Below are 12,812 nucleotides of genomic sequence, written 5' to 3'. Positions count from 1 at the left end.
AAGGTACTATGGGGGTCCTGTGAATATTTAGCATTTTTTTCTACTCATGTTCTTCTGTAGCTGATCTTCAGAGATGATCCTAAGATTGGCTTAAAATTGTCTGGCTTAATAGCCACTAGTAACTTTATTCCCCATGAATTTTTTGAATATCTTTTTTAAAATTATACTTAAGCTATAGGCTTACCCTGGAGAATGTTTATGTATGTGTTAAGAGTTAAAATCAACTCAATGACATCTAATTAGTTGATCAGCTATTGATTTTGGGATAGCTAATTCTATACATTTAAATACTGTGTGAAGACAGACTTTCATTTGTTTTTCCTAAATCTGCTTCTGAGTTTCTACGCTATGAGAGAAAAAAATTATATATTTTCTGTCTACTTTCATTGTATCATGCATAATTTATTCATACCCGCTACTTTTTTTTTCAAAACTAAAAATCTTAAGTAATTTTTTTTTTCTGGTTCCCATTATGATCCCACAATATTTCTGGTTCATTATTGCCAGTTCAGTGTATTCAGTGGCCATCAGTGTGTTGTAAACTTAAAATTTTTGGCCTTGGTGCATATTATTTTATACTTAACATTTCTTGATCCACATTTGTCATTTTATACCCTCTTACCCAGTTTATAGAAATGGGTTTAGACGAGCTCTTCTCTGCTGCCCTTTTTTGGCCACCCTGGTCAGTCCATACAGTCAATTACCTTATTTGACTAGTCCAACTTCAGATATTTAAAAATGAGTTTAAAATGTGTTAAAAAAGCATTAGTCATTACCAGTATAGATCCTCGGAGTAACCCCACTACTCCATCCATGGTAAGAATTGTCTGCTTCCTTTCTGTTTCTGATCATTTGGCATTATCAATCTTATGCTTTGGATTTTAAAAGATGGAAGATAAACCAATTAGCATTGCAACAATACCTGTTCAGTTGATGATCTTTCTTTCCTGTTCTCCTTTTGAGCAAGAGACCTTCCAGGTTAGAAAATGTAAAACTTCACTTAGTTTTAAGACATACGTGAGAAGATAATGCTTACTGGTTTCACCAAAGTCTCTATTTCATTATTTATTTTTCTTTCAAATTCCTTTTCTTGAAAGTTATGGTGTCCCTCTTCCTTTCTTACTTGCATTTTATGTCTGTTTTAATTGCGTTACCATGCGCTTTGTTGATTAACCCTTCAATTCAAACAAAAGTTTTTCTTGCATCTTTCATTCGAAGCTACTTCTGTTGCACGAAGTTAGAATTCTTCTATAGTATGAATTGAGGCAAATTCATTTAGGCATTTGTTAAAGTGGCTATGCCACTTGAAACAGAATTTCCTGCATCTGACAGCATATACAACTTCTCATTTTCTTGGATTGTAGGAATTGCTTTTCCTGTATTTTCAGGCCTTCCCATCCTGTCACGGTAGCTTCTTAATTATGTGTGTTCAGCTTTGTTGTAAATAGAGAAATATTATTTTAATGGATTGCCTTTACAATGAGAAGTAATGAAATAAAAGAGATCCATGCTGCAAGCCTGAATGGCACAGTGTATCTCTTTCCAAGGGGGACCTTAAAATACCTTTTGAGAAGGTAAAACTATGTATATATAACCTATCCTAAAAAACGAAAGACTGCTTGAAATACAGTAAATAGAATACATTCACTGCTTTTTCTAATTGCATATGTAAGAGCAGGGTGATAAAAAGACTATAATTAAAACTGGAGACCTGAAGAATTAGAAGTTATTAGCATACTCAATCCAGGAAACATAACTTATTGAGAATTGAAGTTGATCACTGATTAAAGAATGATGAATGTCAGTGGGAACGATTAGAATTATCTGTTTGAGGGAATGGCTGGTTCCGTATGAATTGAATTCTAGCCAGCTTGTATTTTGTGGCAACTCTCATCAATACATGTGGAAGTACAGTGCAAATGTACTCAGAATTATACTAATCCCGAGAGAAATAATGCATGTCTCTTTCTTTTTCAGAAAGTTTTGATCCTGAAAATATGACTCCTTTTCAACTAAATTCTTAATTTGCTAGGTACAACGCAGGTTTATAGGGCCATCTCTGGTTTATTTTCTCTCTCAGTATGCAGGAAAGAAATGTGAACAAGAAGCAGTGAATCTATCCATCGTGGCTTGGTGCAATTTTTGTTTTGTCATAGCTTGTATAAGCTCTTAGGCTCACTATACAGTATGCAGAATTCATCTATATGTTTTTCTTTTATAGACAGGTGAACAGATCCATGTCAGTCTCCCACTTTCCCAACAAGTTTCTAATGAGAGCAGGCTCTCTATGTCTGAATCTGTCTCTGAATTTTTTGATGCCCAAGAAGTGCTTCTATCTGCAAGCTCATCAGAAAATGAGGTTAGGAAGAACAATCTTTACTCAGCACTTTTATGTAATGTGAGATTGAAGTACTGGATGGCTCATTTTAATTAGGAAAATGGGCATGGCATAGCCTGTCCATGATTCACATCTATTAACTTGATGTTTTTCATAAACATGTATGTCTCAGCCAATGTTTCATGTATGAAGGCAATCATATTAGTTAATTTATTGCAAATGTTTTAAGGTAATATACTGTACATCTTATTTGAACACTCTGAAATACTAAATAAAATAAAGGCTACCATATCTGACCTGTAAAACTGAGGGAAACTATAAAATGGTAGCAAAATGCTATAATTTTCAAAATCTCTCTGCTGCTTTTTCTTTTAGCAGTTGTTGCATTGTTGTTTTGCCAAGAGGGGGATTCACTACAGATCTGTGCACCTATCAATGTTTTATTGAAAGGGAAGAATATTTGCAGACAAACAGGATGGATCTAAAAAAGCCCCAAATATTATAAGGAATTTGAATTTGTGACAATAGCATTTATTTCTTCAGTATAATAATAGTAATAATCAGTATTTTCTTCATTAGGCTTCTGATGATGAATCTTACATAAGTGATGTGAGCGACAACATATCTGAGGACAACACTAGTGTTGGAGACAATATTTCTCGGCAAAGTATGCAGTTTCTTGACTTTTAGAAAATAAAATTTATATAATTTATACAGAGGCAAACAAGGAGTTTTCACTCTGAGAGCTACTTTCAAATAGCTTCTAATTTATTAGTTGCATAAAATTACTTTACTTTCTTTTTTAATTCTATGAGCTCTTTTTAACATATCCTTTCTGTTAATCCATTTTTCTGCCTTTATTCTATCCTCTTTGCCATCACAAGATACTTTCAACCTCTCCTCATATTAATCCTCTTTCTTTTGGTCACTTCAGGATGTTGTATTGTTTTGTGTGTATAATTCCCATCCTTGCTCTCTTTGTTACTCTATTTCTATTAATCGCTAATTATTCCCATCTCATTGTTCTTTCTGCATCCCATTGTGCCTAACCCGAACCTCATTATAAATCTTCTTTCTAAATTTTCATTAAAGATTTATTAAAGATTACAATTTACAACAATAAAGACTAATACAAACCAAAAAAGTAAAAAGAAAAAAAAAGAAAGTGCAGAAAATAAAAAGAAGGATAATTAGAGAATAAATAAGAATGCAGTAAAAAGCAAGACTTTCCCCTTCTTCACAATTATAAACTATTCTAATCACTTATCATCTTTTAAAACCTACAAATTATTTCTTCTTCCCATATTCCATCTATTATCTATAAATAAATCCATAAAATCTCATAGTTGCAGTTTTATCAGCAAGTCTTTTTCATTCCCACACACATACATACACACACACACACTTTAATATATCTATAATGTTTTTTAATATTTATATGTGGAAGATATATATGTATGTATAACCATATATATCTATTTAATGTTTTGCATTTTTCTTTTTTACTGTTACATTTTTGTTAGTTTGTATTAATTTTTTATCTTTGTGTTTTAAAACTTTAATAAAAAAATGTTTAAAAATTCAAAGTTTTAATTACTCTTTTACTGTTTCAGAAATAATTTTTTAAATCATTAATGTTACATTTAAAACTCTATTTTGCTAAAGATTGAAGGAAATTACCTGGTGCTGTAAAACGTCAATCCAAATGTTCCTAATAGATGAAAGGAAGTTAACAATTTAATAGTTTCTTAAAGTGATTAGAAAAGGAAGTACCCAGTGTCCTTTTTGAAGATACCAACCATGGTTTGAATAAGAACCCACCCACCCCCAAATTGCTAAATCTGTTGGAAACCACTGTTTTGAGGTGGTCTCATGAGGAGCAACTGCCTGGAGCACACATAGCAATCTCAAGTCCTCTCTTCCTTATCTGGAGAGAAATTATGAAATGTTGATCTATTCACCAGCTCTTCATTCTGGTGCGATCATTGGCTCTTCATTTTGTGGAACCATCTTCAGTTCAGCAATTATTCCCTGGAAATCTAAGGCCTTAATTTTGCCACACTGAAAAAAATAAAGTTGAAGACCGAAGGAATGATTGACATGATAATAGAATTCTATCCTTTGAGACCTAGTCAAAAGCATGTCTGACCTCGAGGTAAAAATTCAGCAATAGACAAGCTCACAAGTAAATCCAGTATCAAATCCTTCTTTTTTATGAAAATGACAGTGTCCGTTAGTGGCTGAAATGTATTTTCTATTCATATTTGAAAGCTGTACTCTGTGTATAAGAAGTTTAATACTCTGCTATTTGAAAAAAAAATTCTAATTACAAAAAAAAACTTTGGGGAAATAAACAATAGCAATATGTGAAAAACTTCTCTTATTGCATTCACTATTTGAAAAGATATAATTAGATTTTTTTAAGGTATTACCAAAACATTTTTATTTTTCCAATTATTTTACAGAAAATGGGCCTGGGGAAAAAATACACCATCCTCCCTCTTTTGTCATTCCTTTTTTCTGAAACTCATCTGTCAGCAAGTAGTTAATTGAATTATATGCAAAGGTACAGCAACATTAACAAAAATCCTTTTAAAAAGAGATTGCCTTTTAAAAAAATAATAATTAAAAGGGTAGGAAAATCTGTTTGGAAAATAAATTAATGGGAATAGAAAAGCAAAAGTGGGAATTAGTGCATAGGTAATTCCATCTGTCGGGGAAGTTACGAAGGAAAAAAAAAACTAAGGTGGTAAAAAGGCAAGGAATGAAAGATTAAGCAAATATGTACCCTGGCGACTTATTTTGCTGTTTGAATATTTCAAGGTAAGCAGCTTATTCCATCTTGTTTCTTAACAATTTGTTATGTACACATGACAAAGCAAAGAAAAATCTAGGTAAAGCCATGGTCAGGCATTGTGTGGTTTTATAAAGAAAATAATGACACCTGGATGCCTTGTAAAATTCTGTGCACAATAAAAGCTTCATTTGGGATCATTCTTAATCAGTTTTCCTTTAAATTGATTTTAAATATCTTTTTTTTAACATTTTTGCCAGACACTCAGGATTTAGTCAGGTGTAGTGATACTCAGATTCAAAGCAGGACTATGCCTCATTTGTTGTAACAGGTTAAAAAAAATGGTACTAACCCTACAGTTTATTTTCTGAATCCATGACGTCAGGAGGCAACATGATTTAGTGGTACATTTGGTTAGCTGACTTTTAAAACGCTAAGAAATTGTGGCCTCAAATAAGGAGATTCCTTACTCTAGGCTACAAGCTTGCTTGTAGACTAATGTAAGATAGTAATATAAATTGTAAGATAATTAAAATTCAAAGTACAGATAGTCCTAGTGCAGTTGTAATCTATGACTTGCTTGTTAAGCAAAGCAGTTATGAAAATGGCGGGACTGCAGGCATGCGTATGATTTTGCTTCAGTTTTCCTTTGCTTCAGCTTTTATCTTTCTCTTTGGGGGCATCAGTATGGGCTAAATCAGCAAGTTAAAATTAACAGAGTTTCTACTAAAGTCATAAATGCGAGAACTGAATGTTAAGCTGTTTTTTTTAGCACTCTTGTAACTTTGAAAAGTCACTAAATGAATCAGTAACTTTGAGAACTATCTATAGTTTTATGTAATATCATGCCATATATATGCATACACCCCCCCCCCGCACATGCATACAAACATATATCCACTATATGTATATATGTGTATATCAGCACATTGTATAGGTTTCATGATCATTCTGTTCTATTTCTCTTTTAGTAATGAATGGTGAGCTAACAGGAGGTGCTTTCAGAAATGGACGAAGGACATGTCTTCCAACACCCTCCCCTGATACTAGTAATATTAATCTGTGGAACATTTTGAGAAATAATATTGGGAAGGATCTTTCCAAAGTATCAATGCCTGTAGAGCTCAATGAGCCTTTGAATACTTTGCAACACCTTTGCGAGGAACTGGAATATAGTGAACTTTTGGACAAAGCTGCTGAAACCGATGATCCTTATGAACGTATGGTAATGGGCCTGATTATGGAACATATCATGGTGTTCCATAATGTGTTCCTTCTCTCTTAGACCTCTGGTATTTTGCATTCTCTAAAAGGAGTGATGCTGGCAAAATGAGGGCCTCTAGCTTATACAAAAGTACCATTTGTTTGCCTATAAAATGTATTTTGTAACATACTTAAAAAATCCAAGAGAGCCTGCCCTTTTCTCTGTGACTCTTCTGGGTGAGAAACATAAAATATGTTCTGACAGGAAGAGGGTACTGGGAATTTTTATATTGCAAAGTCTTGCCCGAGTACCTTTCATTGCATTGCATTCTCTGAGAATGGCAACTATATAAATAATGAAGATATATACATAAAAATATGGTTATAGTTTGCATAGGAAAAAGTCCTGGTGAACTGTTTCCATTATACACTGCTCAAAAAAATAAAGGGAACACTTAAACAACACAATGTAACTCCAAGTCAATCACACTTCTGTGAAATCAAACTGTCCACTTAGGTAGCAACACTGATTGACAATCAATTTCCCGTGCTGTTGTGCAAATGGAATAGACAACAGGTGGAAAGCATAGGCAGTTAGCAAGACATCCCCAATAAAGGAGTGGTTCTGCAGGTGGTGACCACAGACCACTTCTCAGTTCCTATGCTTTCTGGTTGATGGTTTGGTCATTTTTGAATGCTGGTGGTGCTTTCACTCTAGTGGTAGCATGAGAGGGAGTCTACAACCCACACAAGTGGCTCAGGTAGTGCAGCTCATCCAGGATGGCACATCAATGCGAGCTGTGGCAAGAAGGTTTGCTGTGTCTGTCAGCTTGGTGTCCAGAGCATGGAGGTGCTACCAGGAGACAGGCCAGTACATCAGGAGACGTGGAGGAGGCCGTAGGAGGGCAACAACCCAGCATCAGGACCGCTACCTCCAACTTTGTGCAAGGAGGGACAGGAGGAACACTGCCAGAGCCCTGCAAAATGACCTCCACTGGGCCATAAACATGCATGTGGCTGCTCAAACGGTCAGAAATAGACTCCATGAGGGTGTTATGAGGGCCCAACGTCCACAGATGGGGGTTGTGTTTACAGCCCAACACCGTGCAGGATGTTTGGCATTTGCCAGAGAATACCAAGATTGGCAAATTTGCCACTGGCGCCCTGTGCTCTTCACAGACGAAAGAAGGTTCACACTGAGCACATGTGACAGACGTGACAGGTTCTGGAGACGCCGTGGAGAACGTTCTCCTGCCTGCAACATCTTCCAGCATGACCGGTTTGGCAGTGGGTCAGTAATGGTGTGGGGTGGCATTTCTTTAGGGGGCTGCACAACTCTCCATGTGCTCGCCAGAGGTAGCCTGACTGCCATTAGGTACCGAGATGAGATCCTCAGACCCCTTGTGAGACCATATGCTGGTGCGGTTGGCCCTGGGTTCCTCCTAATGCAAGACAATGCTAGACCTCATGTGGCTGGAGTGTGTCAGCAGTTCCTGAAAGATGAAGGCATTGATACTATGGACTGGCCCGCCCGTTCCCCAGACCTAAATCCAATTGAGCACATCTGAGACTTCTCTTGTCTCGCTTCATCCACCAATGCCATGTTGTACCACAGACTGTCCAGGAGTTGGGGGATGCTTTAGTCCAGGTGTGGGAGGAGATCCCTCAGGAGACCATCCGTCACCTCATCAGGAGCCCAGGCGTTGTAGGGAGGTCATATAGGCACGTGGAGGCCACACACACTACTGAGCCTCATTTTGACTTGTTTTAAGGACATTACATCAAAGTTGGATCAGCCTGTAGTGTTTTTTTTCCACTTTAATTTTGAGTGTAACTCCAAATCCAGACCTCCATGGGTTGCTAAATTTGATTTCCATTGATAATTTTTGTGTGATTTTGTTGTCAGCACACTCAACTATGTAATGGACAAAGTATTTAATAAGAATATTTCATTCATTCAGATCTAGGATGTCTTATTTTTGTGTTCCGTTTATTTTTTTGAGCAGTGTATTTATTTATATACATGAATGATGCTCCATTTTCTGTGTCTGGGAAATATACCAAAATTATTGTGAGATTAATCTCTATAAAAAATTTTGACTATGTATCTTCAAAGGTAAAAAAAAAATTCTTTCTTTTAATTACACATCCATGTTTTTTTTCCTATTGCAATACTGCCTAAAAAGTAGTCTTAAAAAGTAGTTATAGATTTTTGTTAGCAACTTTTTTATAGAAGCAGTTAAATACCAATGTGGAAGAAATTCAATTAGGAAAGTGTATGTTCCTGATCTGGAAATACAAGAAGGGGTGTGTTATTACAGGATATTCCTCCCATATGCACAACATGTATGAATGAAAAGTTTATTACAGTCAACAACTACATTTTTCTCCCTGAAATGATCTGTAGCTCTTTCTGTGATCTGTTCAGTTAGATCAGACCCTCAGATGTAAACAATCTAGTAAGTGTCCAGTTTGGAACATTTATTTGTAGCTCTGGTTCCCAGGCAATTGAGAAGAGAACTTGAAATTGGGAAATTGGTTTGTTCTCAAAGCAATAAAATAGTTTATACTGTGATCCTGTTTGGAAGGAATAGAAAGCATTGCTTCCATAAACCCTGGAGTTAAAAAGTCCAACTCTCTCCCTTCTGGTTTGCCTCATCTTCTGCACCTCATAATAAGCTGTGTTTCCCTACAACAAATAAACATGGCCACTGTATTTTCTTCAGATGCAGATTATCATCTTGACATTCCTTTTTTGTTTTTCCCCAGAGTTTTGTGTCTTTGTAAGTGCAATATTACATTATATATTACATTATACATAAACAGATATACAAGTAGATTCAGTGTCCATCCTGTCTTCCTGTTACGTCTTCAAGATATAACATTCTTACATTTTTCTCCTGCATTTAAAAGCATTCGTGTCTGATAATAGAACATTAGGCCTCAGTTTCTTTCTGTTTTGATTTAGATCTTTGCTACACTCTGGAAGCAAATGAGAACTACTAACTAACATAAATATAAATACTATGTATGTATGTATGTATGTATGTATGTATGTATGTATGTTACTGTAAACAGGAAAAAGGTGCACCCTAGGAAAAAACATGGTTGATTATAGAAGCCAATCAAGCCAATCTTTTTCAGAATTGTTTTCTTAAATACTGTTTTGTTGTTCTAATTAGGTCCTTATTGCTGCCTTTGCAACTTCAGGATATGCTTCCACTTATTACAGAGCAGGAAGCAAGCCTTTTAACCCTCTACTTGGTGAGACTTATGAGTGTATCAGGGAAGACAAGGGATTTCGATTTTTCTCAGAGCAGGTATGGTCTGCTGTAATCAAGATAGTTAAATATTGCTGTATGACTTTATTTTTTGGGAAGAAGGAGAATTATTTAAAACATTTCATCTTGATTTATGAAGTGCTGTCAAGAAAATCCTTAGGTTTGTTTTAAAACAATACTTGTTTTTGCGATATTAGCTAAAATTCAACATGGCAGAATTCAGCTTTGCCTTCATGTTCTTTGTATAGTTGCATAGATTTTTTTTCAAAGTGTAATGAATTTTAAAATCTTGTATAGATTGTGTATGTCCAATTACTTGTATGTAATTTTTTTTTCCAGGTTAGCCATCACCCACCCATTTCTGCCTGTCATTGTGAATCAAAGAATTTTGTGTTTTGGCAAGGTATATATTTGAGTTACAAATGGATGAATCAAATTTTAATTAAAAAAGAAAATTAAATTTTATAAATTATCTTGTTGAAATGTAGTTACAATACTAGCAAAGGCCAATTGTTCTTTATTTATTTTATTACATATTTTACATTGAGAAATTAGAAATCAACAATTTTCTGCCTCTGGATTAGCCTGTTGATCTGTTTAGAACAAGATATATTAACTTACATGATATCTGAGATGAATAAATGTATATAGCATTTTGCTTCTTTATACAAATTTCTTCTATTTAGATATTAGATGGAAAAACAAATTCTGGGGGAAATCGATGGAAATATTGCCAATTGGAACTCTGAATGTGACACTTCCTAAGTAAGTGCTTTTTGTATGCCTTTTTATGTTAAACATCAAGTTATTGTATAAACATGACAGATATGAAATCTGAAAATGTGCAGAATGGAATAGGATCCATTTTTAGAAAGCTGGGATCCCTGAAGAACCAGATCCCAGTGTCCTAGCAACAATTAATATTGAAATGAATTCTGGTTTAGCTAGGGTGAAAATGGTCATTGCTTGAATGGATGGTGTTTTGATCCTTACAAATGGTTACCTGGCATAACTTTGTAACAGTAAAAACATTTAGACTTCCCTTTGTTATTTTCTTTTAAAAGGTAGGTATATTTTAGTAATTGAAAATGAAATATGCCCCTGTATAAACAAGAGTGTTAGGAAAGTGGAGAAAACCTAGTGCATTTTATTAGTCTTACTGTTCTTTATTATGTTTATCCTGAAGCATGTTAGAGTTGATCAGCTGATGCCAACATATTATAATTTGGCTTGCTTCACGCAGAACTAATGCAAACAGAAGAATAAATTGGGAAAAAATGACTCGGATTTCTCATCAGTATGCACCCACTATGTAGCTATAGACAAATGAAATTTTAATTTATTTTAAAATTTCTTTATTAGATTTATATCTTGCCTTTTGTTAAGAACTACAATAAATAGTTACCTTGTGTTAGGAATGTAAGTCACCTAACAGTTGGGTTGGAAAATATATAAACCAGGATAGACATTTTAATACTGTCTCTTTAAGGAAATGCTAAAATTGTAATTGGGTGTGGTTCCTCAAACGGCCATAAGATGGAGCCAGAGACCTGGGTTGTTCTGTTCTGTTGTTGCTGAGAGTGTTGCCGTTCCTGCATTTCCCTATTGACTGTTACTGATCATCGTTATTCTTGGATTTGATGTGAGTCTTTAACTGAACTGTTTTTGATACTGGACTTCGATATTTTGGATTATCCCTGGACTGAAAACTGACTGCTTTAACCGTGTATGACTTGGACTGCTTGTTGGATTTTGCTTAAATGTTTATTGGAAGTAAAAACCTACATTTTACTATACAGTGTATCTGTCTGCTGGTTGTGTGTTATTCTTCACCACTCTCACTACGTCTCCCTGTGTGCGCTCATTCTCCTAACGGGGAATTACCTCAACACCTTGCCTTCCTTTTTTATCCACAGCAGCCCCGAGTGATAAGTTGTGTTATGAGAAAGTGGCTTCAAATCACTCAGTGAGCTTCTGCAACTTACAAGGGGCTAGAACCTGGATGTCTGTAATTACAGTCCAGAAATTTAATCACTTACAACACTGACTGTCTTTGTTTCAATCTAATCTGTCTCAGTAGCTTACATTAGCTTCTAACAGAAGTATCTTTTGAACTGTATAAAAGCAACAGATTGATCCTAGACCATAATTGGAGTGAGGGAGTTGGCAGAGCTGCAAGCTGCAAGTGGATGCATTCATGTTAATTATTTTTTGTGGTTAATTCTGTCTTGTGAATGTAAGCATAGTCTTCTCTGGATGAATAAAAAATGTTTTTAAAAAATATTCCAGTATGTGGGGGTTAGTGCCTCCAATATCAGAAGTACCCTGAAAAGCCTGCTTTCAGGAAAATATTTGACAATCCAAATTATCATTTAAAATTGTTGTAATGTTGCACAGAGCTTCTATGGGAAAAAAAGACAGTGGAAGTACTCCATTCAGTATAGAGAGACCTGAAGGATAAGCTTTTTGAATCTGTTAGCGCAGGAGTATTCTTATCATTACCATCCCAGACTTTGACATAACTTTCCAGACACATTTGTCAGGCCTGTTGTTTATACAGTGTTTAAGTCTTGTTATCCCCCCCAGATTTTTTGGTAGCTTTAAGCATCAGTGTGATATAATTGATGATGGATATAGAGCCATGTTCGACTAATGTTGTTTTATGATGCTTTCTGTGATGATGCAAAAATTGATCGTAAAAAATTGTTGAGGACATAAAGATGGAGAAAAGGTAGAATATAAATATTTAAAAGAGGTGCACCTTTTCCTTCTTTGTGAGTTGTTTTTAATATTGGAATTGTAGTAAGATTTATTTGCATGTGAGCTTGGAATGGCTTTAGAAAAGAATTCTGAAACTTATTACTCTTCCCTTTCTTTCTAGATACGGTGATTGCTATGTTTGGAACAAAGTCACTACTTGCATACACAACATCCTGAGTGGAAGGAGATGGATAGAGCATTATGGAGAAATAACCATTAGAAATACAAAAAGCAGTGTCTGTATTTGTAAGCTCACATTTATCAAGGTAGATTTACTATGATCATCATCATGAACAGTGAAGGGACTATGTATGCTACCAATGGCCTATTCACAGGAACATTTGGAAATGCATCAGTAGCATGCTAGTTTCAATAGGTTCTGTTTCAGTGGGGAGAATAATTAATAGTCCTTTCAATTAGCTGCCAGAGAGCATCT

General features: G+C 35.2%; 1 protein-coding gene across 12 annotated transcripts in view; it reads left to right on the top strand.

The window, feature by feature from the left end:
- OSBPL6 (oxysterol binding protein like 6) overlaps nucleotides 1-12,812 on the top strand; it is a 101,471-nt gene that overhangs the window by 74,837 nt on the left and 13,822 nt on the right. For all 12 annotated transcript variants that reach the window (XR_015746599.1, XM_087950454.1, XM_087950488.1 and 9 more), the window contains 7 exons: nucleotides 2,222-2,359; nucleotides 2,918-3,005; nucleotides 6,104-6,357; nucleotides 9,518-9,655; nucleotides 9,956-10,019; nucleotides 10,303-10,381; nucleotides 12,498-12,642. Coding sequence is in view for 11 of the 12 variants with exons in the window: in XM_087950454.1 (XP_087806580.1) it covers nucleotides 2,222-2,359; nucleotides 2,918-3,005; nucleotides 6,104-6,357; nucleotides 9,518-9,655; nucleotides 9,956-10,019; nucleotides 10,303-10,381; nucleotides 12,498-12,642 (906 nt within the window). In the remaining variant the exon portion in view is untranslated. The remainder of the gene's footprint in view (nucleotides 1-2,221; nucleotides 2,360-2,917; nucleotides 3,006-6,103; nucleotides 6,358-9,517; nucleotides 9,656-9,955; nucleotides 10,020-10,302; nucleotides 10,382-12,497; nucleotides 12,643-12,812) is intronic.

This window comes from Notechis scutatus, chromosome 1, assembly GCF_049901735.1.
Source record: "Notechis scutatus isolate UNSWTSFEM ecotype Mainland chromosome 1, rNotScu1.2, whole genome shotgun sequence".
Taxonomy (NCBI): Eukaryota; Metazoa; Chordata; class Lepidosauria; order Squamata; family Elapidae; genus Notechis; species Notechis scutatus.
Note: the sequence above shows the minus strand (reverse complement) of the source record. Positions and strands in the feature narration are given on the sequence as shown.